At 41.2% G+C, this 26,435-nt stretch overlaps 1 protein-coding gene across 1 annotated transcript in view; it reads right to left on the bottom strand.

Annotated features, from left to right (window-relative positions):
• Positions 1-1,283: 1,283 nt before the first annotated feature.
• RP1L1 (RP1 like 1) overlaps positions 1,284-26,435 on the bottom strand; it is a 44,964-nt gene continuing 19,812 nt past the window's right edge. The window contains exons 3-5 of the mRNA XM_074820564.1: positions 9,838-10,003; positions 2,664-7,882; positions 1,284-2,054 (exon numbers count right to left, since the gene is read on the bottom strand). Of these exons, the coding sequence (XP_074676665.1) occupies positions 1,284-2,054; positions 2,664-7,882; positions 9,838-10,003 (6,156 nt within the window). The remainder of the gene's footprint in view (positions 2,055-2,663; positions 7,883-9,837; positions 10,004-26,435) is intronic.

The raw sequence follows: 26,435 nt of genomic DNA, 5'->3' as shown, positions 1-26,435 counted from the left end.
TTTTACCATACAGTTTAAGGCATTTTGTTTTCACCCTCTCCTATTTTTTGCTGGTTTATTCTTCCTGCAAAGTATTGATAAAATGGACTGGTTCCCAAAGAGGTATACACATGTACAGCTGAGGTATAGTCAGACTTCTCCTGACATTAGTTAGGCATTTATTCAGAGTTGTATATATTGCCCCAAGGAAAAAAAAAAAAAAAAGATATAATGTGGTAGAAAACAGTTGTTAAATGAAGTTTGCAGTTCTACTGTGGCTTGTAAAGTCCAACCTCTCCAGTAAATGCTTGAGCCTCTTCCAGCTGTTTGCTGCAGGACGAATGCCCAAACCTTTTCCATGTTAAAGGTAAAATTAGTTTAAATTTTACTGGTTGCCTGCAAGGGTGAGGCACTGAGCAATTGCAAATGCTGTTAGCTTCAGAACAGGGCCTCGTACAAAATTGTCTGAGGAATCCCAGATGATTGTAAAGTGCTTAGATACCATCATTGGCATCGTAAAGGCTAGCACAAGGAATTGAACTTTACTCATTTCTAATTTGGTCGATATTACATTCAACCACTTCTCAGATACCTGACAGGTGAATTAACTCATCTACTGCTACATGTTTACATACTACAGTGATGAGCACAGTACAAACAGGTGGGTGGTCTGGAAGAGGAGAGATCTACTGGAATGACCTTTCTTGGTGCTGAGGATTTCTGATGAAGTGAGGAATGATCTCAACCTCTACTAAAGAAAAACAGGGGAAGTGGGGAAAGACTTTTACTTTTCTGGGTACAGAGAATGTAAGGTAGGGTAGGGACGGGGGAAATGAATGTACATCTCTGTGGGCTCTGACCAGACTTTGGCAATGATTCCAGATTTTGTCATCTTTCTGTGGATTGGCAGTCTTTCCAGGAAAATGGCATGCAACAGATGAAAGGCATCCTGTAGTCACTCAGAGATGATGCCCAGCAGAGCCACAGATCACTCAAGCAGCAAACAGCATGGCTTAAAGCGTGGGAACAAGAAGGTATCACAAACAAAACAGCCTTGCCTTTCGCCAGACCACTTTTCTATTGAAATCACTAACTCTTGGTGAGTTTACTAGCCCTCTAGAAATGAGGGCAGGTAATTGCAATGTTACTCACAGGATTCAAGATCAAGTTTACCACATTTAACTCAGAAGAAAAGCCAGTTATGATGGCTCAACTCACTGGAGATACTGTAATATGTAATGAAAATATACTTTTAAAAAAGAAAGAAAGGAAGAAAGAAAAAAGCAGTTCTTGGATAAGCAGTTCTAAAAGTCCAGGTCCTCCTGGTCAATCTCATTAGAGTCTTCTTTCTTTTTAGAAGCCTGAACTTCATCAGTATGTTCCACCTCCTTTGGATCTGCACCTTCAGCATCTGCCTGGTCCTCATCTCCCAAGGGATCAGTACATGAAGATGCTTTATCCTCTTCTTCCTCCTCGCTGTCAGGATACATCTGTGAGGGTTTGCTGCTCTCATCACTTTGAACTCCTCCATTGGAATGGTTGCTCATGGGGTTATTGTCATCGTTGCATTCATCTTTACCTTCATCTTCAGACCCCTTCTGGGGTTGCTGTGACAAGCTTCCTATAGAAGAATAACAAGAAAAGGTGGCATCTTTGTTTGGACCCTCTAGCCTTTTGGGGTTTTTTTTGCCTTTGGCCCTTGAGACTCTCTCAGAAACCTTGTTGTTACTTTTGTCTTCATGTTCTTCATGTGCCCTGTCAGGGTCATCACTGGTAGGTTTCTCATCATATTTGTCACCTCCTTCACTGTTGTCTTCCTCCTCAGCTGAACATGCCTCATCTTCTGATCCTGGATTTTCATCTTCCACTGCCTCAGCTTCATCCTGCTCAGCTTCTTCACTTCCTTCTGCAGCATCTCCTTCAGGATTGTTGTCAGTTCCAGAGCCATCAGCAACTCCTCTGCATTCGGATGTCTCTTCCTTATCATTATCCTCAATGTCCTCATCCTCTGGCTCCTCTGCTTCTTCAGCTTCAATGTCAGCTTCATCTTCAGCTTTAGACTTCTCTTCAACTTCCTGCTCTGCATTTTGAGTTTCTTCTTCTTGTTCTTCCTCTTCCCCATTTGCTTCTTCCTCCTCTTCCTTTGTTTCTTCCTCCTCTTTTGCTCCCTCTTTTTCCTCTTTTTCTTCTTCCACTTCCTGCTCCTCTTCTTTTCTTTCTTCCTCATCTTCTTTTGTTTCCTCATCCTCTCCTGTTACTTCTTCCTCTTCTTGCACTTTCTCCTCCTCTTTTGTTTCTTCCTCCTCCATCATGCCTTCCTCCTCATTTTTTGCTCCCTCTTCCTCCTCCTCCTTCACTTCCTCCTCCTCTTTTGTTTCTTCCTCCTCCTCCTTCACTTCCTCCTCTTCTTTTATTGCTTCCTCCTCCTTCACTTCCTCCTCCTCTTTTGTTTCTTCCTCCTCCTCCTTCACTTCCTCCTCCTCTTTTGTTTCTTCCTCCTCCTCCTTCACTTCCTCCTCCTCTTTTGTTTCTTCCTCCTCCTCCTTCACTTCCTCCTCCTCTTTTGTTTCTTCCTCCTCCTCCTTCACTTCCTCCTCTTCTTTTATTGCTTCCTCCTCCTTCACTTCCTCCTCCTCTTTTGTTTCTTCCTCCTCCTCCTTCACTTCCTCCTCTTCTTTTATTGCTTCCTCCTCCTCCTTCACTTCCTCCTCCTCTTTTGTTTCTTCCTCCTCCTCCTTCACTTCCTCCTCTTCTTTTATTTCTTCCTCCTCCTCATTCACTTCCTCCTCCTCTTTTGTTTCTTCCTCTTCCTCCTTCCCTTCTGCTTCCTCCTCTTTTACTTCTTCTTTCTCCTTCATGTCTTCCTCTTCCTCTTTTATTTCTTCCTCTTTCTCATTCATTTCCTCCTCTTCCTCTTTTGTTTCTCCCTCCTTCTCCTCCTCTTCCTTCTCTTCCTCCTCTTTTATTTCCTCTTCCTCCTTTGTTTTCTCTGCTGCTTCTGCTTTTACGTCCTCATCTTCTTTCTCTTTTGTTTGTCCCTCCTCCTCCTCTTCTCTTACCTCCTCTTCTTCTGCCTTCATTATTTCTTCCTCCTCTTCCTCCTCCTCATTTGCTTCCTCTTCTTTCTCTTTTGTTTCTTCCCCCACTTCTGCTTCTTCCTTTTCTTCTTCTTTGGTTTCTTCATCTTTAACCTCGTCCTCCATCTCACAGTTTTGACTCTCTGATATTTCAGTTCCTTCTCCATCTCTGTTCAGTGTTGAGCTGCCCACTTCATCTAATTCTGGCTCCTTTTCTTCATTGCTCTTCACTTCCACTTCAGTTGGCTGGAGTTCACCCTCATCATTTTCCTCATTTGGATTGCCATTTTCTGCTGCTTCCTCCACAGAACTTCTGGGAATTGTTCTGATATCCTGGGCTGCTTCTGAAACACAGGTTTCCTCATCATTTTTCTTCAATTTCAGGATTTGCTGTAAATCAAATGCTTTCATGACTGGGGCATTGGTGGCCACTACTGGGTTTCTTGTGGGCTTGGAAGCCATTTTTTTCCTCACACAAGAGTCACATGGACAGTATTCCTCCTCACTTGTTTGTGTATTAATACTGGCCTCAAAAGCTGCACTAAATACTGTATCTTCATCTACATCAAATGATAAGTCTAATGTGTCCTCTAGCCTAGTCTGGGTTCCATTGTCACTGAAGAGTGACTTTTTATGCATAGTTTGCAATCGCCGTCTCCTCTGCTCAGTTTGGAGTGTTGACTCACGCCTGAGTGGTTCATCCGGAGGTCTTGGTGTCTTCTTCCCTGTGATGGTTTTGATCTTCCTCAGCTCCTTCTCTATGCTTTTTTGTATCCTTTTACTCACTTCCTCCTTCAGCTCCAGTATCATTTCATCCGTCTGCTTGTTGTTCTGCAGGTTCCACCTGACCTTGAATTCATTCATGGCACTGACATAGTGAGCCATGAACTCCTTCTCAATTTTCTTGAGCAGTCTTAGGATCCAGACTGGATCTGTTGAGTTTTGCTGAGCAAGGGATGTGCCCACACTGGTGGCAGTATCGACTTTGAGCTCTGGATCATTTGGAGACTCTTTTTCAAGCTGCTCTTCCAAATCAGCTTTCAGTTCTGTTCCGCAATCAGTATCACTGACATTTGTATCATTAGTAGTGGCTAGCTGATCATCTTCCCCTTCAAGATTTTCTTTTGGGAGTTCATCATTCACACCTTCAGCTTCTTGTTCTCCATTTTCAAGTAATTTGCTGTTTTCTTTATTTTCATTTGCTTTCCCTTCCTTCTGACCATTTTCACAGTTACTGCACTGAGCCTCCTTATTCTCTTCTGCCTCCTGAATTAGAAAGTCCTCTCTAGTAGACTGTGCTTTTTTCTCACCTTTTGATTTTGAGGAAGCCTTTGAAGGTCGGAATGGCTGCTCTTCCTTTTTACTTTGCTCCTCAGTCTCAGTCAATTCACTGCCAGTCATTACATTTTCCACTTGTCCAGCTGATTTGAATTCAACAGGTTTCTGTGCCATTAAAGTGCAGTCCCTGACACCAGCTGTGCTTTCTTCTCCTGAGCCACCAGAACCACTGCTAACATCAACCCCAGAAGAGGACATGGGAGTGAAGCCATAATCTACAGATTTTGGGAGTTTAAAACCAGAGGCTGTCTTTGACTGCTCATTTGCCACTTGACCTGAACTTGGATCACATTTTTCAGCTGTGCATCCAAACCACAGGTCTTGAAAAATATTTAGCAGCTCCATATACGTTGGTTTATTCAAATATTTTGATTTATCTGATGGATCTTCTGACTCTTCATCAACAAGTTGGAGACTGGCAAGACAAGTAATCAATATGTTGGCAGAGTTACTCATTTTTCTGCCCATAGTGGGGGACACTTCAGGCAAACTGTTTGATCGGTCAAATTTTATTTCATGTTTTGAACTGAGCAAGGCCTTCATGATCTGGACAGAAGTCTGGACAGAGGTTGGCAGGTCTCTTCTGTTGTTTTGGCTGGATGTAACTGACTGGCTGCATTCTGCCTGGTCAGCTTTGGCAGCTTCGGACACAGCCTCAGAGATTTGTTCCTGATTCATGCATTCTTCAGCCTTTTCATTAATAGCAGTACCTTCTTCTGTCTCTTTTCCTACTTCATCCTTTGCCTTGTTTTTATCCTCCTCCACATTCTTTTTCTCAGCTTTTTCATCCTCTGAGATTTCCTCAGGATTTTCACAGTATGATACCTCAGTGGTTGCCTTTATGTGTTCCTCTTCTGCATCATCCTCCATTTCGTATTTCATAAGCAACGCTTCTGAAGGGATTTTACTTAGCCATTCTTGCACAACTTCTTCTGGAGATGTATTTGGTAGAACAGACGGCATTAAATCACTCCCTTCCTCCTGCATGTCTGTGCCTTCTAACTCTTCCTCCACTTTTCTGTTACAAGAATCATCAATTTCTTTATTCTTCTGATCATTTATTTCGGTTGCAACTGATTTAGACCCATAGGAAGTTGCTTGGGAGGAATCTACAATTTCTTTCTGCTCTTTTCCTGTGGTTAGCACTGACTCAGTACCTACGCTGCTAATGGAGGAATTCTTCAACCTGGTTGAACGTATTTTTTTGCTGTTTGGCTTCTCTTTTGGTGGGGCGGGACAATGCATACTACATACTGACAAAGTCTCAGACAATGATGCTTGAGTGGAGTTTGAAATCTTCACATGAAGATTCCTAGTTTTTATCTGCCTTGATTTTGAGGATTGAGATATGTTTGATTGTGAACACCTATCATCACTTCCCTGGGATATCTGTGTCAACAAACATTTATCTCTAACTTCTGACTTTGAAGAGACTCTTGAAGAGACACTTGCAGGATTTCCATTCCTAATCCCAGTCTCAACTGAGTGGTCAACTTTTGAACATATGCTCTCACTCATACTTCCCTGTCTTGAAGAAGGGGCCTCTGACTTAATCTTGGAATGGGCCTCTCCAGCTTTTCCATTAGGGTTTGAAACACTTGAGCAGATGGATGATGGCTTGCTATTTTCTTCTCTATGGCTTCTCTTCTTTGAGCCTTTTGAAGATTCACTGTAGCCACTAGTAGCACTTTTCAAGCTTTTCTCCTCAGTAAAACCTGCAATTGCCTCTGCTTCACTAGTAGATGAAATGTTTGAGTGAAAAGATCCTGAGTTATGAGACATGGGGTATCCAATAGATTTCTTATTGATTTCACATGAGCTTTTTGAGTAATTAGATACCCTGCTGCATGATTTCAGATCATCTGTATGTAGGGAATTCTTTTTATTCAGCGTGGATTCAAGTGAAGATACAGACACTTCAGACTGTGCATCCAAATGAATATGGCTGTGTTTGCTCTTTTTGGATCCTCTGGAAGTGCAAGAGGCATTGCACAGAATGATCTCATCCCTGTCACTTCTCTTGCTGTTCCTGTCACTAGCTCTGGAATAGGTGGTTTCTTCTGCGGGGCATCCTTCACCTTCACTACTCTCATCTCTAACTGATTGACTGGGCTTTGTTTTTACTGACACAGAGCTGACTTCATTGACTTCCTTTTCTTCTTGTTCTGCTTCAACTTCTTCAATCTCCTTCTTAGGACAGGACTCACTGGAGAAGGAAGAGACCACTGCATTGTCATCAGAGTGGTCATCCCGTTCACTCTTTGCTCTTGTCTTGGTACAGTTACTAGGCTTGCTGTGCACACTGTTGGCAGGAGTGGAGCACCTAGTAATATCTTCTTGATTTGCCTTCTGAAGGCTTGAGGAGGACATGCTCCTACCCATGCTTCTTGTTTCCTCACATACATTCTTCTTGCTCTGTCTGGACTGCAGAGATGACCTTGACATGACACTTCCAACTCTGCTGTTTTCAACCTCTTCCACATCATGCTTGAAGCACTTCACAGAGGAAACTTCAAAACAATTTTCATCTTCATTTTGTGAATTAGTTTTTCTGGTCTCATGGTCTTCAGGGGCATCTGGAGTATCCAGGTTGTTCTCACAGCTTGAATGCGACATTAAACCCAAGGATGAAGGTCTCTGACTATCGCTTGTGCTTGTCCGAGTGTATTCTTGCCGGTCTTCTCCATTGGAAGGACCTGTAGACAGATCACTTCGACACATACACTTTTTAATGGATCTATATGCCACTCTGTTCGCTATAGTCTCTGAGTAGGATGAGGACTCTTGCACAAAGTGCTCAGAGAATTCCTCACTGGACGTGGTCTGGAGGCTATCCACAGAAGCCATTTTTTTGTGGACCACTCTTCTCCGGGAAGATGTGCTGGAACATGATGACCGTGTGTGCCAGGTGCTTCGTACACTGGGCTCTTCCCTCTGGGATGTGTGCATGGGGTTTTTCCAGATGTCATAATCCTGGTGTTTCTTTCCACAGCTATGACAATGAAACTCATCACATTCTGATTCCTCAAGTTTTGACATGTAAGAATCAATATCACAGGCATATAATGACTCATCTGCCTCTGAGCTGGCTTCTGGGTTCATTGTCTGTATGGGGTCTCCTCCAGTGTCCTCCTCTACACCTGACTCTTCACAAGGCATCTGGTTCATCAGATTGGATTTTTTGATCTGTGTGGACCACTGCAAAGTCTCATCATTTAACAAGCGGAAGCGGACTTTCATCTCAACAGACAGGCTACCATCCTTGTTCACATGTACCCGTTTTTCTATGTCGTCATTGGCGAAGGAATGGACGAGGTCCCCAGGTTTTGGATGCGAGAAACTGTTTGAGAAAGGTGCGCTATTATCCGGTGAGGTAGCAAGACCATTAGGGTATGACTTTTCTGATGATAAAGAAAATCTCGTTGACCTATTGCTTGATGCTGACCGTGGATGGATAACGCTCTTTTTGGCTTTCAGTCCGAAGTTCACTGGAGTTTGAAATAATTAAAGAAAAGAAAGAGGGAGAGAAATGTTAACTCATATAAAGATGACACAAAATACATAGATTAAAGCCTCAAAGTACAGATATTATTCCATTAAAGCTAAGCCTGTGTCAATTTACATAATTTGAAAATTTGGCTTTGACTAAGTCATGGCCATAAATGTTAAGTTTTGAATGAACAGTCTGTACTAAAATCTTCTATACCTTAACTTTATTATTTTTTTAATCTAAATTGAAACACAAACACTTTTTTGGTTGTATTATGTGCATGTCAGAAAGAAAATAAATATATGTAAAAAGAAATTTAGTCTCAAATTTCTGATTTTTATTACATTGCAAATACCCCTTTGTTTAACTGTGCAAGTTTTCATCCTTCTTATTCAGTCAGGGAAAAATACATGGAGAAGTGACCCTCTTCCTTAGTTAGAGGTCAAGTGTCACACATTTATTGTGCATCATCCACTTCTCCAATCAAGTGCCAGGAAAGAATTGTGTGGCCATGTAGACCAGAGCAGCACTCAGTCCCTGTGGGGATGTGCTGCTATGAATAACTATAATGCTTATTAAAACATAAAGGACAAATGAAAAAGAAATTGTAAGCTGGTGATAACTACAAAAAGAAATAGTGGTAGTTATAGAGGAAATCATTGATAGAAAGGGAATTTTAAGAATTGTAATCTGAAGCACATCTCTATGGCCCACTGTAGTGATCTCTATAGATTTATTGAGGTCCTAGACCCTTCATTTCAAGCAGAGAACATTGCTATCATGCTGTCTTGCAAGATATGCATCTATCTTGTTTCTGATACATGTTTGTTCAAAGTTTACTTTTACATATCTAGACAACCACATGCCTCTGTAGGCATATGGATATGCAGCCAAGTGGAGGGCATTTTAGGAAGGAAATGTTGAACAGGGAGCACACCAACCAAGATCAATAACACATGAAACAGCTTCTATCTAACCATCCTTATGCATTTGAACTGATATATTTGCTCAGTCTCTTGATGGACAAATCTTCAGTTTATTCCCACTGCTTCCTCTAGTTTTTAATGTTTTAAACAGTGAGTGTGGGATGCCTCTGTCCTTAAGTTTCTACAAGTAGCTGTCAACACACAAGTGAATCTTTCCTAGATTCTAGTATTGACAATGGAGAGAAACAGGTGCACCTCCAGAGCACCCTTAGTTTCATCCTAAAACCAATCCCTAACATGGTGAGATGAATTGCCCTCTGGAAATGGGAATTTGTCCCTATAGGCTACTGAGGGTGGCTGGTTTAATTACCTGTGACCTTAGATAACTCACGGTGAAGTGCCTAAGAAATATTATCCTGAATAACCCATAACATACTCCTTCCCGAACATAACTTTTCCATAAAAACATGCTTTGTGTCCAAAGAACTATACTGCGGGTAGCTGTTAGTTCTCCAGAGTTTGAAATGCCCTTCACACCCTGAGAAATTATAAGTTATTTAAAGAAAGTATAAGAGAGTCTGAGAAACTGAGTCTCCTGTTGACAAAACCAGGGCATCCTCTGGTCCTGGAGCAGGCAAGTACAGAAGTGCAGGCATTATATGACAGACAGACAAGGGGATAGAGGATTCGTGGGAAATCTCAAGGATTTGGGGTGTCTTGGAGGCAGACACAGGAAAGGAGGGAGTTCTGGAAGGAAAACGAGACACAGAGATATGAAAGAGGAAGGGAAGTCAGCCAGACACGGGGAGCATGTAGAAGAAAGACTGGAGGGTGTAGGGAGGAAATCCTAGAAGGAAACCAGAGAAAAAGAAGGGGAGGATGGAAAGGCCTGGGAGGCAGAGAGAGGGAAGTACATTTTCTACATGAAATCTGCACGTTGGGGCAGTACAATAGGTGCCTGTAATCGCCATGTTGTGGGACACAGGCCTGGAGATGACTGTGCAATATGCCCCAGAGTTTTTCTTACTTTCATTGTTTTCATTGACATTGTTGCCATTGGAACGGGGAGCCAGGTCGGGCAGCTTCTCCACTGAATGTTTCCTCAAATTCTCCATCGATACAGGTTTAAATGGCTCCCGGCCGACACACACCAGCACGTTGGGGCAATGAAGCAGAGCCTGCATGCTGTCAATCTAGAAAGAGAAGAGCATGTGGGTCCCCATGAGCCAATAGAGCAGAACTAGGTTTTACCTTCCAGGTGCAGAATCAATTGACATTTAGTTGTCCCCTGAAATAAAACAAACATGGTTCTGGAGAACCTCAGGGTCTACCAGAGCCTGTTGGTAGGTTCTGTTGCAGTATTCTTCCATTGAAAGAAAAGCTCTGCTATGTTTTAATCAGGTCTCCTAAGATATGGAAGGGGTGGGAGAGATTGCCTAAGGGAGAAGATATCTCATTTATTACAAGGTTTTACATCTTTTGGGAAAGATTTAGGCATAATCAATGTGATAGCAAGGAAGGGAGTGGAACTGGAGGTTTTCAGTTTCTCTTACAGAGAATTATACTCTTTAATTCTTCTCATTCCTGTATGGGACAACAATTATTATCTGGTAAATGCTACATTCCAGATTGACCATTAGTTGTCTTCCTTCCTCTGCTCAGGAAGGAACAAAAACTGTCACTTCCCCTAATATTACCTCAAATACTTTCTCAAATACTACCTCAAGCATTGCCTCAATGCTGGACAATGTGGAACATTGTCCCTCAGTGTGGGAAGAGCCTGTGAAGGACTCTCCGTTCCTCCACAAGAACCCAGGTTTACAAACTGCCTCCACATCTTCACCGCATGACCTGTGCCTGGATTATACACCAAGTCCTTCATGTCAGCTGCAGCTAGTAACAGAAAGCGGGGCTAGACATGGAAGAAAGTCACTTTTACACAAATACAACATTTACTTAGGATCTAAAGGAGGAAGAATCAGTCTTGTGATGAGCACTGGCTCAACAAAGTCTGGATCCCTCTTCCATCTTGCTTTTGCAATCTCTTATTTGTAAGACTGAAGTCAAGCTCCCAGGTGAATCACTTGTTGGCTTCTAAAAGGATAAGAGGGGTCTCCTTCTGTCTGAGAGGGCATTAGAGTGACCAACATCTGGCAGCTGTGTGCTGTCAGGGGTCTCCACAATCCAGCTAGGATGTTTCTTTCTCCTGTCCTGCTACATCAGGACAACATATGTTTATGGGGACTCACCAATAATAAGTGACCATGAATGGGCTACCAAGATGTTAGCTAACACCGGTGGTGGGCTGAGCACTATCTTGCCTGAAAGATGCACCCTGACCTCACTGTGTCACTTAATCATCAGCTCTTTAACTCACAACCGAGTATGGAAGAGACCAAATCTCAGAGGAGCTGCGATGACAGTTCTGCAGTTGTCACACATGCCTGGCATAACAGATCATGAAGACAGGACCTCATTCTCTGAATACTGCTCTAGCAAAAGAATGAAGAATCAGGCCCCCTTCAGAGCCCAAGCTCTTATTTTGTGAAATGCCTCTGGGGTTTTCTGAGATTAGTTAGTACGGCTAGAGCTTTGAGAGGTACTAAGATAATAGTGATGGATCTTGTGCAAACAAGAGGAGCGTGAAGGTGTGTGGGGTGAAAGAACAAGCCAGAGACAGAATCACTCAAGATCCAGTTAAACACTTCTGGTGATTTTTCTTACAGTAAAGCATATGACATCAACTTTTTAGTGGGAAGACACTAAAATCCCATCGTCTTCCCATTATTTTTTATTTATTGTTTGCACTTTAACAACACTTGCAACCTGGGGCCCATAGAGTCTGTTACTATAAAAACCCACAGTAAGAGGCTCTGCTCTCTAAAGCTTACATTAAGCACCACTGTGTGTAAAGCAACAAAACTGCTGAGTCTGTGTCATGAGAAACCTGAAACAGAAACGGAAAATAACCCACAAATCTCAGTCTATCTATGTCTACTGCTTGTCTTTTGTCAATAAATCCACTCTGGTCAATACATTACTAAAAGAAACATCTTTCTAGCTCACTTAAAAAGTTTATAGAAAGCCTATAATTTAATAAATAAAATATTTTGAGTAGGTTTTTGCCACCTGTATATTTCTTTTCCTTCTTTACTTTCCTGTTCTTTTTTTTTTTTCTTTTTATTCCTTTTGCCCTGTCCTCATACAAGTAGGAAAAAAGTGAGGGTAAAAAAGGAGAAAGAGAAAAGGAAAAAGAGGGAGAGAAGAAAGAAAAATAAACATGAAATCTCTTCTGACCCTATTGTAAAGCAATCTGTCTTTAAACCCCTGCTAAGTTTAGGATCTATTCCTATTTGTAAAGGACCTTTTTTCAGTGAAAGTTATTTTCTGCACAGGACATTTCCTCACATGTTACTGTGTCTGTGTATAAATACTTCAGTCACACTCATCACCCCCGTGTTGTGTGTGGAGAAAATAGATGGTGCCAATGACACAGCTTCAGGAATCAATGGATCTGAGACAGCTGATTGAATTTATATATACTGCACAAACCAAATCCTTTCATATGAAATACACTTGTGTTATGTGACCTAAAATCAAGAGTCCATCATGTATTTCTGGCATCATCAGCTTTTTAGCAGTGTTTATACCTATAACATAGCTTTTCTTCCCATTATCTTACAAGCTTAAACTCTTTGAATTAATAATTGTAGAAATTCATCTAAGTTTGGCAAATCAGCAATTCATAATGCTTCATTGTTAAAAGCATTCTGGTAGTTATAAATGCAGCTGAATGTTTCCTAAGGGTTAAATAAATAATTTTTCTTGCATTGATTCGGTTTAACGCAACATCCATTCTGTCAGAGCAGTACAGTGCTGTGGAGCTGGGATAATAGTTCATCTCAGTTTGCTCAGCACAGAGCTTTCCCACACTGCTGCATGAAATGGTTCCTCTCAACAGCACATCGCTGCCTGGGCTGTACAGATGACATCTGTCTTCAGGACATTCAACATGGCATTTTTTACTGGTGCTAAATTATCTCTAAAGAGTATGTCCCCTCTCAGGTGTTTAGCAACTTTGCAGCTCGCTCAGCTTGTCCCAGGATGAGGTCATGAATTGCTTTTCAGATTTGCTTCTTTTTAAGAAATATATAAAAATTATTTCTCATCTGAAGGGATCAGATCCTGCACCTGCAGTCATGTCAGTGTCTACTGTTGCTCCTGAATGGGCTAAGTGAAATATTGGCCCCATTTCAACCAGTGGCAGAACTTCCCTTGCCTTTTCTGGAGTCTGTGTCCCACTGATTATGGCACGAAAACTGGGAGCTTTCCTTTGCTGTCCTGCAAGAGAAGTGATCCTTCTGCTCGGACATAACAACCACCAGACAAAGAGTTATTACAACTCGCAAAACTATTTTCCATGCACTTTCTGCCATTGATTTTTATGTGAGGGAGGAAATGGGACATCAAACAGAAAATTGGTGAAGTGGCTTGAGAGATAAGATTGCAAGATTTGTCAATAGCACCATGGCAAAAAGCAGACACAGTAGCTATTAATATTTCAGAAGCATGAGCCCCAAAGAAAGAGATGAAATATTAGATCTGATTAAATTATGAGAAAATAATCTGATGTTGAATTGCTGTTCAGGATAGGTAAGAGGTGGGAATGGACTAGCAGAGAGGACAGTGTGAATTCCAGCGTATGGAATGTTGTTCAAGGTTGACGTGTCTCACCAAGCATGATCCTAGTCTAACTCTTGGGAGTCATCTTACTCTAAAGTGGTTTGTTCTGGGACCTAGGATTTTATAAGCAATGCTTTTATAAGCAACTTATATACAGGAACATATTGTCATCATGTCTCAGATAAAAGTTGTGAAAATCAAGGAACAGGCATCCTTCTGTAAATGTTGAAAACAAAGGACAGGAAGATAATACCTAGATTTTAGGCATTTAAAAGTTAAGTGTGTAGGACTGAGCTAGTCATCCAAGGCTGTATAGTTCACATAGAAAGGGCAATTCCTGTACCCTGCATTGGATGTCTCTTCTACTGTGAGCCAATTCATTCTCTGGAGGTGCCTCTTTCTCCCTTGGTATGAGAGCAACTTGGAATGATTAGGAGAGATGTAGACATCTAAACTAAAGCAAATTAACTCCAGCCAACACGATCACACAATAATTATCAGGAAGCATTGTCTGAGCTGAATATTGAGTATCGGTCTCCAGGGTCCCAGGCCCGTGCTCCTTCTTGAAGGCCATATTATTTCATTGAGTTGCTGCTGTTAGTTGCTATTTTAGGAATACTGTCATAATTAACTTCAGCTGTATAATATCAAATGTGTCATAATCCCAATATAAGTAAAATCAGTAGTACAAAATTCTGAGACAAACCTTATATGTCTCTCCTGAAGCAGGGAGACTATCACTGCAGTAAATATTAAATTATTTTAAAGGATTCTTTAAATTTCTTGCAGTCAATGAAACCCAGGACTTTAAACATCATTGTTTTCTGACCTTTGCTCTATTGGATTAACTTTTTATTTATTTGTACAGGAAATTCTGTTTAAGAAAACAATTTTTTTCACTGTAAGGGTGGCCAAACACTGGAACAGGTTGCTCAGATATGTTGTGGAGTCTCCATCCTTGGAGATATTCAAAACTCAGCTGGACACCTGAATAACCTGCTTTCGTTGACTGTACTTTGAAAAGGGGGGTTGGATGAGATGATCTCCAGATGTGTCTTCCAATCTAGAGGTGGTTGTTATTTTCATGTAGACATCAGCCTGAGAAAAAGTGTAGTGTAAACTGAAAGAGTAGAAGGTAGATGTTCTTATCCACCTTAGCTGTCACAATCAGGGGAGAAAAATAAATACCATTAGGGTGGGATGTATTTCATTTTAAAGCAGCAATAAAACTTTAGATATTTGGTGCTTTCTTTTAATGTGGGGGGGGAGATCAGAAGATGCCCTAGTGAAATAAAATGATGGCTACTGATTGGTCAGCACAGATTTTTTTCCAACTTTAAAGTTTTCTTTGTTTGCTCTGAGACACCATTTATCTCTTCCGAGCAGTAGCCTGTAAGGAAATCCTTCTGGTAAACAGATTCCCCACTTCCCTCAGGCCGCAACAGCAAGATTCTTGAGTATCCATGCCAGGATACCATCTTAGAAGAAAACAGTATTACATCCCAGTCTAAATTAGTCATTTAAAAAAAAAAAAAAAAAGGGCAATTGATTGTGAATACTTAAAATCTGGTGATCACCTGAAAGGGTTGTGTTGGAGAAGGGAATGCCCTGCCCTACTGTTTCTTCATGAACTCATCACACTTGATTATAAGTCATCTTTTACAATCTAGGCTTCTTGCACGTTGGTGGAGAGCATCAGTATTTCTGGGGGATGGGTCATTTCACCCCAGGAAAACCACCTGATATAGGTCATACTTCCTCTGTTGGACATACCTGCCTCTTTCACTGACTAGAGAGAAAGCCAATCATCTCACTGTGGTTGTCTAAATGTAGATACCCAGAGCAATTTGAGATGTTCTAGGGTATCTAATATGTGCCTGAGGGTGGCACACAGGATATGAGATAAATATGAGACCTGTGCCCCAGCAGACTACCACCTGAAATCTGAGCAGGAAACATCTAGCATATTCATATAGAGACAGTTAGAAAATTGACTTTATTTGTGAGCTGAATCCCAAAACATGGTAACTTCAAGAATATTTTAATCCACGGTAAGTGAATAGTCAGGAATAAACTGGAGGAAAATGAATGGCTTACGTTAAAGGTTTTTGATGGGTTAGGAAAGAGTTCCTTTGGATCGCTCAGGCGATTCAATCCCTCTTTTGAGTTCCCTCAATGCAATTAACCTATCATAACGAGCTCATGACAAGGGTTACTCACAGTTAAGGCACTTGATGTTCAGAGACAAAAGTTCACTAAGCAAAATTCCCAGGGAACAATCTCTGGCAGTTTGCACTTGGTGGGCTGAAATAGACTCCTGTTAAAGTTTTATTGCGTAATCCCTGAAAATGAAATTAAGTTTCTCAGTCTTACTGTAAAACTTGATCCAAATCCCACTGTAACCAATGAAGAGAAACTTGCTGAACTCTACAGACTCTGGATCAGGAACCAGGAGGATTATGGGGGCTGTGAGTGAAGTTCTGGACCAAAAAGCAGAAACCTTGATGCCAGTACTTGCCTCTGTTGAAGTATTTTTGTTCACATCAGTCAACTTCTGGCTCACAAAACACTGTGGTGTCTTAAAGATCAGGTGCTACCATGTGAAAAAAATTGCAATTTGCTATGTGTTAAACCTATATGCATAGACTCTTCCAATGAAATATCAGCTACGTCTTTAGGTTTCATTGAAGTCTTCGTATTTCTGACAACAAAATTACAATTTTTCAAAACAGTAAAACTTCTGTTTTCTTACATATTTCTTTATCTCATACCACAGGAACTCCCTGTCACATTGGGATATGTCACATATGGATAGGTTAAAAAAAACCTCGGTGTTCTTTCCAATACAAAAGTTCCATAGACATTACTCTAAGACCCACTGAGGAGGCCACCATGTGCAAGGTGGAAATGAAAGGACATCATCTCTTCTGAACTATGTCTTTTTTTCAGTTTGAGTGCTAGCCATTGGAGGATGTTTTGTCTCCATGAATGTTACTGTATGGTACCCTACCGCAAAGGGGCTGTGATCTCAGCAAGGACCTCTAGGTGTTACTGCAACACAATTAATAATAAAATGTCATCAATACCTAAACAGAAGAAAAACAAGCATAACATGTCTAAAATAAGGAAACTGTTGCTTGTTGTGAAGATCATTCCATCCTCTGGCTCTTCTCAGAGAAGAAAGAACCTTCGTAAACCTTACTCACCTCAGAAGCTGAATATTGATATCAGTTTCTGATGAAGGTAAAATGTAGGAGATACCTTTTATTTTTCTTCTGCTGGCTACCAGCCAACCAAAAACATTTGAGAGAGAGAGAATGACAGAATGAGGAAATAATGCAGGACACGGTTGAGATCGCAAGTCCAAAAGCTAATCCACTTTTCAAAGAGGCGCAGAGATGCAAGGGAGAAACAGGAAAAGCTTGTAACAGACATGTTGAAGTAAAGGCTAACGGGCTGAGTTCTTTGCTTATCATGCTGACTCATTGCCTTCTTTCCTTGTGTCCTTTTGTTTTTCATTCGGATTTACAACTTTTTGGAGTAGGAACAGCCCTTTTAATTTGTAGTTGTACTATGTTCAATCCAGGGGGATCCAGGCTCTGTACTGGGGTATCTTGGTTTAGAGATAAATTTTGTATTATATTCATGCAAAGAACACATTCGCCCTCCCCTCCCTCAGTCTTTGCACTGGAGGAATTAGAGGGCAGTTCTTCTGGGGAGTGGTTTTTTAAAGCTATGCTAATCTGTTGGTCAGAAGGTGAATCATGGGGTGTTGCCACTCCATGCCCACATACATATTAGCAAATTAGCGGAAGAAAAGGAGGAAGGTATAGGAAAGTGCATTACTTGACCTCACTTTCTCTAACATCAGCATGGGCAACCTCCCCCACACCCTACCACAGTGGAACACCCCTTTTCCCATCAGCAGAGAGGTTGGTAGATGTGGCATGGGTGTGTATTTGATGAGCAGCCAGAGGTTCTCCCTGTCACATCAGAAGGAACACAGAACAAGAACTAATATTGAACTTAAAGTAGGAAACTATTGCATAGAAATGGATCTAATCCTCTGCAAACCATAGCACCCAAGTGATTAGTCCAGAAGAGAGTACACAGCACCCCTTCCAGCTCCCACGACAAATCAAAACTAACGTGGTCTGTTGCACACCAAGTCAAATATCAGGTTCCAAAATCCATGTGCAGGAAGCAGATAGATGCCAGTGTCCTAGGCTCCTCCAACAGCAGGTAATCTGTTAAACGTAAATTACATGCTGCTACCTTTACCTGATACTTATATCATGGGAATATGGACCAGTCTATTGGTTCAGAAGCTGAAATGCAGCAGTATAAGATGGTTTGTCATACCAACGCTTCTAAAAACATCAGCATCTTCTAGAACTTTTCAGACATGAGCTGTCTAGTTTTCTGGTTTGACCACTGTGTAAAGTTGCATGAAAAATGAGAGCTTTGGGAGTTGTGATCTGGAAATCAGACCATGATGCATTCAAACAGCCAAGTAAAATATGTGAAAGATAGAGGAATAATGCACTGCACTGCTTTCTCAGTCAACCACAGGGAAAGATCATGTTTAGCCATTGCACTGCTGGCAGCTTTTCCTGGAGTACTCACAGATGCCTTTTGCCTGCATATGCATAAAGAAAATGTTCTGAGTTTGGCCCTGGAAATATTTTGGATGAACATGTCTTTCAGCAGTCATAGAATCATAGAATGGTTTGGGTTGGAAGGGACCTTAAAAATCATCTAATCCCACCTCCCTGTCATGGGCAGGGCAACCTTCCGCTAGCCCAGGTTGCCCAAAGCTCCGTCCAACCTGGCCTTGAACCCTTCCGGGGAGGGGGCAGCCACAGCTTCTGTGGGCAACCTGTGCCAGTGTCTCACCACACTCACAGTGAACTTCTTCCTTACATCAAACCTAAATCTATCCTCTTTCAGTTCAAAGCCATTACCCTTTGTCCTATCACTACATGCCCTTGTAAAAAGTCCTTCTCCAGCTTTCTTGTAGGCCCCCTTTCAGTACTGGAAGGCCACTATAAGGTCTCCTGAGCGCCTTCTCCAGGCTGAACAACCCCAAATCTCTGAGCCTGTCTTTATAGGAGGGGTGCTCCAGCCACCTGATTATCTTCGTGGCCTCCTCTGGACCTGCTCCAACAGGCCCATGCCCAAGAGAAATACTACAATCAGAAGTTCATGGCCATTGGGAATCATTTGGGTAGCAGCAGAATTGAAACACCACATGGGGAAAAAGGGGAAGGCAAGAGGAAAGACTGAAGATAAAGGCATGAAGAAAGCAGAAATATTTTTGAGAAACAAGTGAAGAGGACAAAAAGGGGAAGGAATCTGATTTGCAGCCTGGTTCAGTTTGGAAGATGGGCTGCTAGGATCATATGAGGGGTGCCACACTAACTGCTTCTGTGGAAGATGAGCTGGTTCCTGTTGAAGACTATGGGAGGCTCCCTGAGGACTTTCACTGAGTGCTGGATTGAGCTGGGGAGGTCCCCACATTACACTGACTTTATATGTAAGCTTTTGATGACCTTTTCCCTACCCACCCACCCTGACAGCTCTAAATGATGTCTGAGACTGTTCTAGCTGTGAATCAGTCAGAGAAACAGAAAATTGCTAAGGGTGCAAATTTCAACATAGAAGAGAGGAAGGCATTTCTTAGAAAGTTTTTGCTGCCAAAGTATTTTCTGACATGCTGCAATTCCTCACTGAAATCAGAGTCCACCACCTTCTCTTTTGGCACTGGGTTCATTAAATCTGGTCCATCCAACATCAGCATTTGAAAATCATGAGTCAGACTAACATCCACCCCACCCCAAGGTAGGATTAGCTTAAAAATTGACAAGTCTTGAAAAATGCTAAGCATTCGGTTCTTGCGATTAGCCTTGTGCTGAGGTTTACAGATCGCTTGTGTTAGTGGGAAGGATATGGTTCATGAGTTCAAGCTTTTCCCTGTGACCAGAAGTTCTCAAAACTTACTCTTTTTATATGAAAATAACTACATCATGGATGAAAAGTGACTCCAGCTGGAAGCTGTGAGGGGAAAGAGGGAAGCACATTGATGTGTTCCAACTAGCTGTAGGAGCTGGGACTCAATATATAAGGAAAGCTTCTAGATCAAGCTCATAGATCCATATGGCATTGTTCCATGGTCTTACCATCCCGGGTGTCTCCTAGCATAAACATGCATTGTGCTTTGTTGAGCGTTGATACAGTCTATGGACTCCAGGAGCTCAGGACATAAAGAGAAACACATTTAGCTGAAAACCCTGGTTTAGCTTGAATAGTTTTCTTTCTATTGAGTCCAGGGTTTCACTCTCGATTTGCAAAGTCTGTAGTATAAATGTGAAAGCTGGAAAGTTCTTTAATTCTACACAGTAGAAGTAACTCCCCTGATGTTAACTGAACTTATTTCAGAAAAGATGCGAGCTGAAAGAGAACAAGACCTTGCTAAGAGTTCCAGCAGAATCCTTTGAATCCTCTCTTCAGGGCCCAAAAGGAAGAAGCAAATTGATGAAAATTCGAAACATCCTCTTTTTTCCTCTCTCATTATTGGTAAAAACTCCAAAATCTGCATTTGGAAAACCAGAGAACCAGACTTTTCTATTTAAAAAACAGCCTTTCTTGCAAAAATTCTTCGCAGAAACAGTGATTTCTACTTAAAGTACTTACAGAAAATTCACAGTCTTTCCAGGAGAGGGTGGAATTCTGCTATTCTTTGTACTATAGGTAACAGAATAAATAGAAGCATCATGTTCACCAATATTATTGCATATACTCAATAATATGATTGGAAAGGTCTTTGTCCTGGATTAAATTCAAAAGAATTAGAAAGTAATTACCCTATGCTACATTATTATTATTATTATTGAAAGAACAAAATCTCCTCAGGCTAAGGGACTCATTTGCATTTGGTATATGTTAGATAAGAAAGTATTAGATTTGGTATATGTTAGATAAGAAAGTGGCTAGCATACGGGGTCCATTTAACTACATCTTGTAAGGCACTGGGCCAAATGATTTCAGGGCATCTCAAAGGTTCATAAAACACACCTGGATATGAGTCTTCTTATGGATCAGGTTCATGGAAAGTTTTGCTGAGGTTTACAGATCGCTTGTGTAAATCTCATTGGAGTCATTGTGGTTTTGGCACGGAATCAGAGAATATTGAACCTGAAACCTGTGGTTTGTTTTTAGACTATGAGTCACACACATGGTGGGTGGAAAGTGGTACAACTCACTCGATAACAACGGTTTGCACCAGATGAGGGGCTGAAGTTGGTTGCAATTATTCATACCTGAACACAGCACGAAATCAAGTGTCACCGTGAATACGTCAACATGGAACCATAAAATTAACTATCCCAAGGAGGGACATCATCACCTTTCTTCTCTTATTGTTTATATATACACCACATTTTAAACCAGCTTATTCGCCTCCATATATCCCATTTCCCTCTTACAGTTCCATCAGGGTCCCGATGACACCTGTCATTAAGACAAATGAGCTTGGTAGACAGCCCAAACATGAGTGGCCTAGAGGATGCCTGCGGGCAGTCTACAGATGTCCTAGAAATGGCTATATGGATGTGTAAATCTGCATCAGGAAATATGTCAGACAAGCCTGTTTCCTGGCCTTGCACCCTAAGGTCACTGTAGATGCAGTCATTATTATCAAGAATGATTTAGTAATTATAGTTAGGCCAATACCTTTACTAATAACAGCTAAAAATAAAAGTTCTGTATTTACTGCTAAATTAAACAATTATGGATCCAGGGCACTGGCACAGAGTTGCCTGGACTGTTAAACTGTTAGAATGGTCTTTAGTGCATTTAAAGCCTGGATGAGCTGGGACTCTCCCAAGCAATTCCTGGGCAGATGTGGGAGTTAACATATGCCAAGGAACCTTTTCTAAGAAGTAGCTTGAACGTGGCCACCCAGTTTTAGAGGCTGTGGGAATTAGACCCTATTTTGGAGGCTACATAGTGTGAGTATGTATAGATAGTGCTGTTCGGTGTCAGGGTCAGAGTATTCCCTGATACTATTCTGTCTACTAGAATAGCTGTAGCCCATGGTGCTACTTCTGGCTGAGGAAGATATTAGCCTACAGGTTGCTGAAGACTGGGAAGATACACTGGGGAAAGAATCACTTCATATGTGCCCTTCTGTCTTTCTCCAAGATGGCTACAACTGGCCACTGACAAAGATGTCTTAATTTGACCCAGAATGGTTAGTCTTACCACATTATCTAATGTGTCTCATTCCAAAATCTACATAAACACAGAAGAAAAATGAGGTTCCTTACCCCAAGGAGTTTCTAACAACTAATCCTTTACAGTCTCCAGTCAGCGGTGCCTGAAGAAGCATTCTGTAACTCATGATTGCTCCCCTGATTAACTCACACAATAATTGTCTGATCCCTCAAGGAAATTTGGTTGCATACAGTGCTCATTCTGCAATGTTCTTACTTGTAGAGTCTAAGGCAAAAGAGAGTCTTTCTGGTCATCTACTCTGCCTTTCTACATAACAGACTGGATCAGATTCACTCATTAAATATAACAACTTACGGTCAGCCTTGAGTGCGCTTAAGCAAAAAAAATCTAAGTCTTGGCCTGACTCCAACAAACATAAAACTAGCCACATCCCTTGGAAAACTCTTCTGATGGTTGATAGATCCCATTTGAGAAGCTCATGGTATTTGCCACCAATAGCCATAAACTATGTAGACTATTTTCCATAACACAATGTGGTTTCAAACATCATACAAGAAGGAGTATTGGATTTTAAGGAAGAATTTGTTTTTGTTTTTGTTTTAATTTAAGACAGTCAGTAAAAGGAAGGCCTAGTGATTCACGAGTAAGTGCAGAAATCAGGACATCTGTGACTAGACACAGTCACAGTTGCTGGGTTCCTGTGACTAAAAGAGGACTGCTCAGCTGGTAGACCCTGGATAATTGCCATTTGTAAGGGAAATCCTCTGTTGATATGCAGTTGCTGTCATGCAATCCTACATGACATTTCTTACAGTTTAATTGTTTGTAAGGATTTTTGGCCTTTCTGCAATCTCTGTCTGCATCTTTGCCCCTAGAGGCACTCTTCCCTCTCCAGAGGCAGGCGGTGTTGATGTGCACATAGGTGCACTTCCCTGTGGTTTAGACCATGGAGAAATAAAATCCACTAGGTTGTATAAGAAATTCCCAGAACAGAGATGAAAATCTGTCTGAAGGAGCAGATAATTTACAAATTTTACTCTACCTTCTTTTACTGAGGTATCTACTCTTAGTAGCATACCCGGTTCTTTTTTAGTATAGAACTGATGTCCCTAGTAAAAAACTATGAAAGCTGCAATTTTCAGGTGTCTCATCAGCTAAGTGATGTTCCGATGTAGAGTCTCATGTCTTATGTTTCCTAATATTTAAACATCTGTAGTACTTTAAAACAAGTGTATGAAAACTTAGGCCTGGGTTAATTTTAGGTGAGTAGTCTGAGTCACTCTTCCATTCTTCTTCTATAGTCAATAAAGAGAGGCCAACAGGCAAAATGACCCCCCATCCTAAATGCCTAGTAAGCTGATCAGATTTAGATTAATTAAGTCCAAGCCTGCCTATCTTTTAGGGCACAAGTCTGCACAAACAAAGTTTCATTGGCAAGTTAATGGCATGTCAATGTTAACCTAAATAACAGATTTTCTCCATTGGGGCACTATTTCCAGTTAGTCACCTGGAAAACACCTGACTTGACCTGAAAAGAACTGTATGATTTACACTCTTTATTTGCTGAAAAATTAACTGATTTTTCTAAGCTAAAATCAAATAAAATTTCTCTCCATTTCAATAGTCATCAAATTACTATTTTGATTTAGAAACTGATAGCAAAAATCATGGTTAGTTTGGGAAGAGGGGCTCTTGGCCTTGCTGAAATCAGTGCCCAAATACTTAAACACCTATTCACTTCAGTGGGACTAGCTCTTCCTTCCTAGTAGGCAGTCTGCTTAATGCTTAAGAGTAAAAATACCGGTTTCACCTCATTCAAGGCTTCAGGAGTTAGAATGAAAATTCAAATGTGTAAATACCAATAGAATCACTTTGGATTTATACTAACATTGGAATCAGGATCTTTCAATCACTGTTTCTACTGACCTGAGTTCTGCATAATTATTATAGGCTAATTCTAAATTCACAGCACTGAAAGACTCTCTGGCCCAAAAGCAATGAAGTCCCCATAATCCGGGCCACAGAAGAAACAACCAGCAAATACACTGACCTTTCCTACAAAGTTCATAAAGTGCAATTTTGAAAATATGTGAAAGGTAAATAAGCATACAAATGGGAGCAAGAAAAGACAAAATAAGTATGATCACAAAAACAAGAGCTCTGCTGGCCTCCAATGGATCTTGATTCTACACCACCACCTTTGGCTTTACAAAGAACTTCATCTGTATTAGGATTCTGCTTAGCTGCCCATGACCTTCTTCTGACTTTGTTCCATGAAAATGAAAAAGAGGTAAAATGTTCAGTTTAATGGCTTCATGAAATCACTAGCATTTTTGTCTTTTCAGGTAAAACCTTAAGCTAAAGCCAATTTGAAAAAACAATGAGACAAAATGAGGGCTATAAAAATAAATTATAAAAGTTTTGTCTAGATGAGCAAAACCAGTGAGATTTGCAGTCCAGAAATTTTATTTCCTTGTGAGTTATGATTGAATTAAACTTACAGGTTTACTGGAAACATTTGTAGACTAGGTGTACTACAAAAGAAAGAAAACACTTTTCTCTGCTTTTTCATAGAATCATAGAATAGTTTGGATTGGAAGGAACCTCAGAGATCTTCTAGTTCCAACCCCCCTGCCATGGGCAGGGACACCTTTCACTAGCCCAGGTTGCTCAAAGACCCGTCCAGCCTGGCCTTTGAACACTTCCAGGGACTTGGCAGCCACAAATTCTCTGGCCAACCTGCTCCAGTGTTTCAACACCCTCACAGTGAAGAACTTCTTCCTTACATCTAATCTAAATCTATCCTCTTTCAGTTCAAAGCCATTACCCCTCATCCTATCACTACATGTCCTTGTAAAAAGTCCCTCTCCAGCTTTCCTGCAGCCCCCTTTCAGTACTGGAAGGAGACTGTAAGGTCTCCCTGGAGCCTTCTCTTCTCCAGGCTGAACAACCCCAAATCTCCGAGACTGTCTTCATAGGAGACGTGCTCCAGCCACCTGATCATCTTTGTGGCCTCCTCTGGACTCGCTCCAACAGGTCCATGTCCTTCATATATTGAAGGCCCTAGAGCTGGACACAGCACTGCAGAGGGGGTCTCACCTGAGTGGAGTAGAGGCAGAGAATCCCCTCCCTTGATCCACTGGCCACACTTCTCTTGATGCAGCCCAGGACATGGTTGGCTTTCTGGGCTGTGAGCGCACACTGCCGGCTCAGTCAGTTTTCCAACCACTAATACCTCCAAGTCCTTCTCTGCAGGGCTGCTCTCAATCCACTCATGGCCCAGCCTGTATTTGTACTTGGGATTGCCCTGACCCATGTGCAGGACCTTGTACTTGACCTTGTTGAACTTCATGAGGTTCACACGGTCCCACCTCTCCAGCCTGTCCAGGTCCTTCTGGATGTCACATCCCTTCCCTCCAGTGTGTCGGCAGCACCACACAGCTTGGGGTCATCAGCAAACTTGCTGAGGGTGCACTTGATCCCATTGTCCACGTTGCCAACTAAGATGTTGAACAGCACCAGTCCCAACACTGACCCCTGAGGAACGTCACTCGTCACTGCTCTCCACTCAGACATTGAGCCATTGACTGCAACTCTTTGAGTGCGACCATCTTATCAATTCCTTATCCACTGAGTGGTCCATCCATCAAATCCATGACTCTCCAATTTAGAGACAAGGATGTCATGAGGGATAGTGTCAATTTTCTTTAAATCAATACCACATGAAAGGAACGCAAAACAACAAGCCTATTCCATGTGTGTCTAAGTTTATACCCACAAAAAGGTATAACAGGAAATCAAAGACTTGTAATTTTAAAGTGTTCTGGATTTAACAAAATGGTAAAGATATTAAAATAAAGTGACTGGGACAGTGTATGCCAACTATACATCATATTGCAGAGGTGATTTAACTTATCTTAAGATTCAAGTTTAGATCTGGAGTTATAGTAGTAGAAGAAAACAAAAGGAGATTGACGGGGCAACACTCTCAGGTCTATGAATAGCACTTGCATTGATGGAAGAGATCGATTCACTTGTAAGAGAAGAGATTTTTCCTTTTTTGTGTTCAGTTTTCAAGAGATAAAGAAAAAACTGGCAGCAAAATAGACATTGTGAGCCTGCTATTAAATGCTGTGAATTATGTTATTCTAAGCCAGACAAATACAAAGTCAGTCAAGCAGTAGTCCAGATGCATTGATTAGGAATGAATCTTACTGTTATTTGGCTTATCTGTCAAATCATGGAAACTAATGTCAAAAATTACTGTTCCACTCAATCCAAGCCCTCTTTCCCAGAAACAATGTCCTCTTGCAAAGTCTTGCAAAAAATTTACATAGACATGTGATAAAAGATTACAAAATTATTAAAAGATAATTTGAATTATTATTTTAAAAGTATAATATGAGAAACAAGGAAATACCCAAGAAATATGAAGCATCCAGACACATTTGAACAGTCATGGAAGGATGGAGGCTTGTTTTCATTGTCTCTAAGAGAAAATGCAAATGTAGATATAAAGGCAAGACACAGTCAAAATTAATCTTCAGCACCAGTTTGAAGGAGGTTATTTCAGGAAATCCCCCAAACTGTGCGACAAATTTGCCATTTTCACTCCTCAGTATCTGGTGAAAACTCTGGGTCACAACCAATTGTGTATAGGGAACAGAAATCTTGAAGATGTGGTATGACAAGAAAACTTGGGCAGAA

This window comes from Strix aluco, chromosome 3 (genome assembly GCF_031877795.1).
Source record: "Strix aluco isolate bStrAlu1 chromosome 3, bStrAlu1.hap1, whole genome shotgun sequence".
Lineage (NCBI taxonomy): Eukaryota > Metazoa > Chordata > Aves > Strigiformes > Strigidae > Strix > Strix aluco.
The sequence above is the reverse complement of the archived record's forward strand: the minus strand, read 5'-3'. Positions and strand labels throughout refer to the sequence as shown.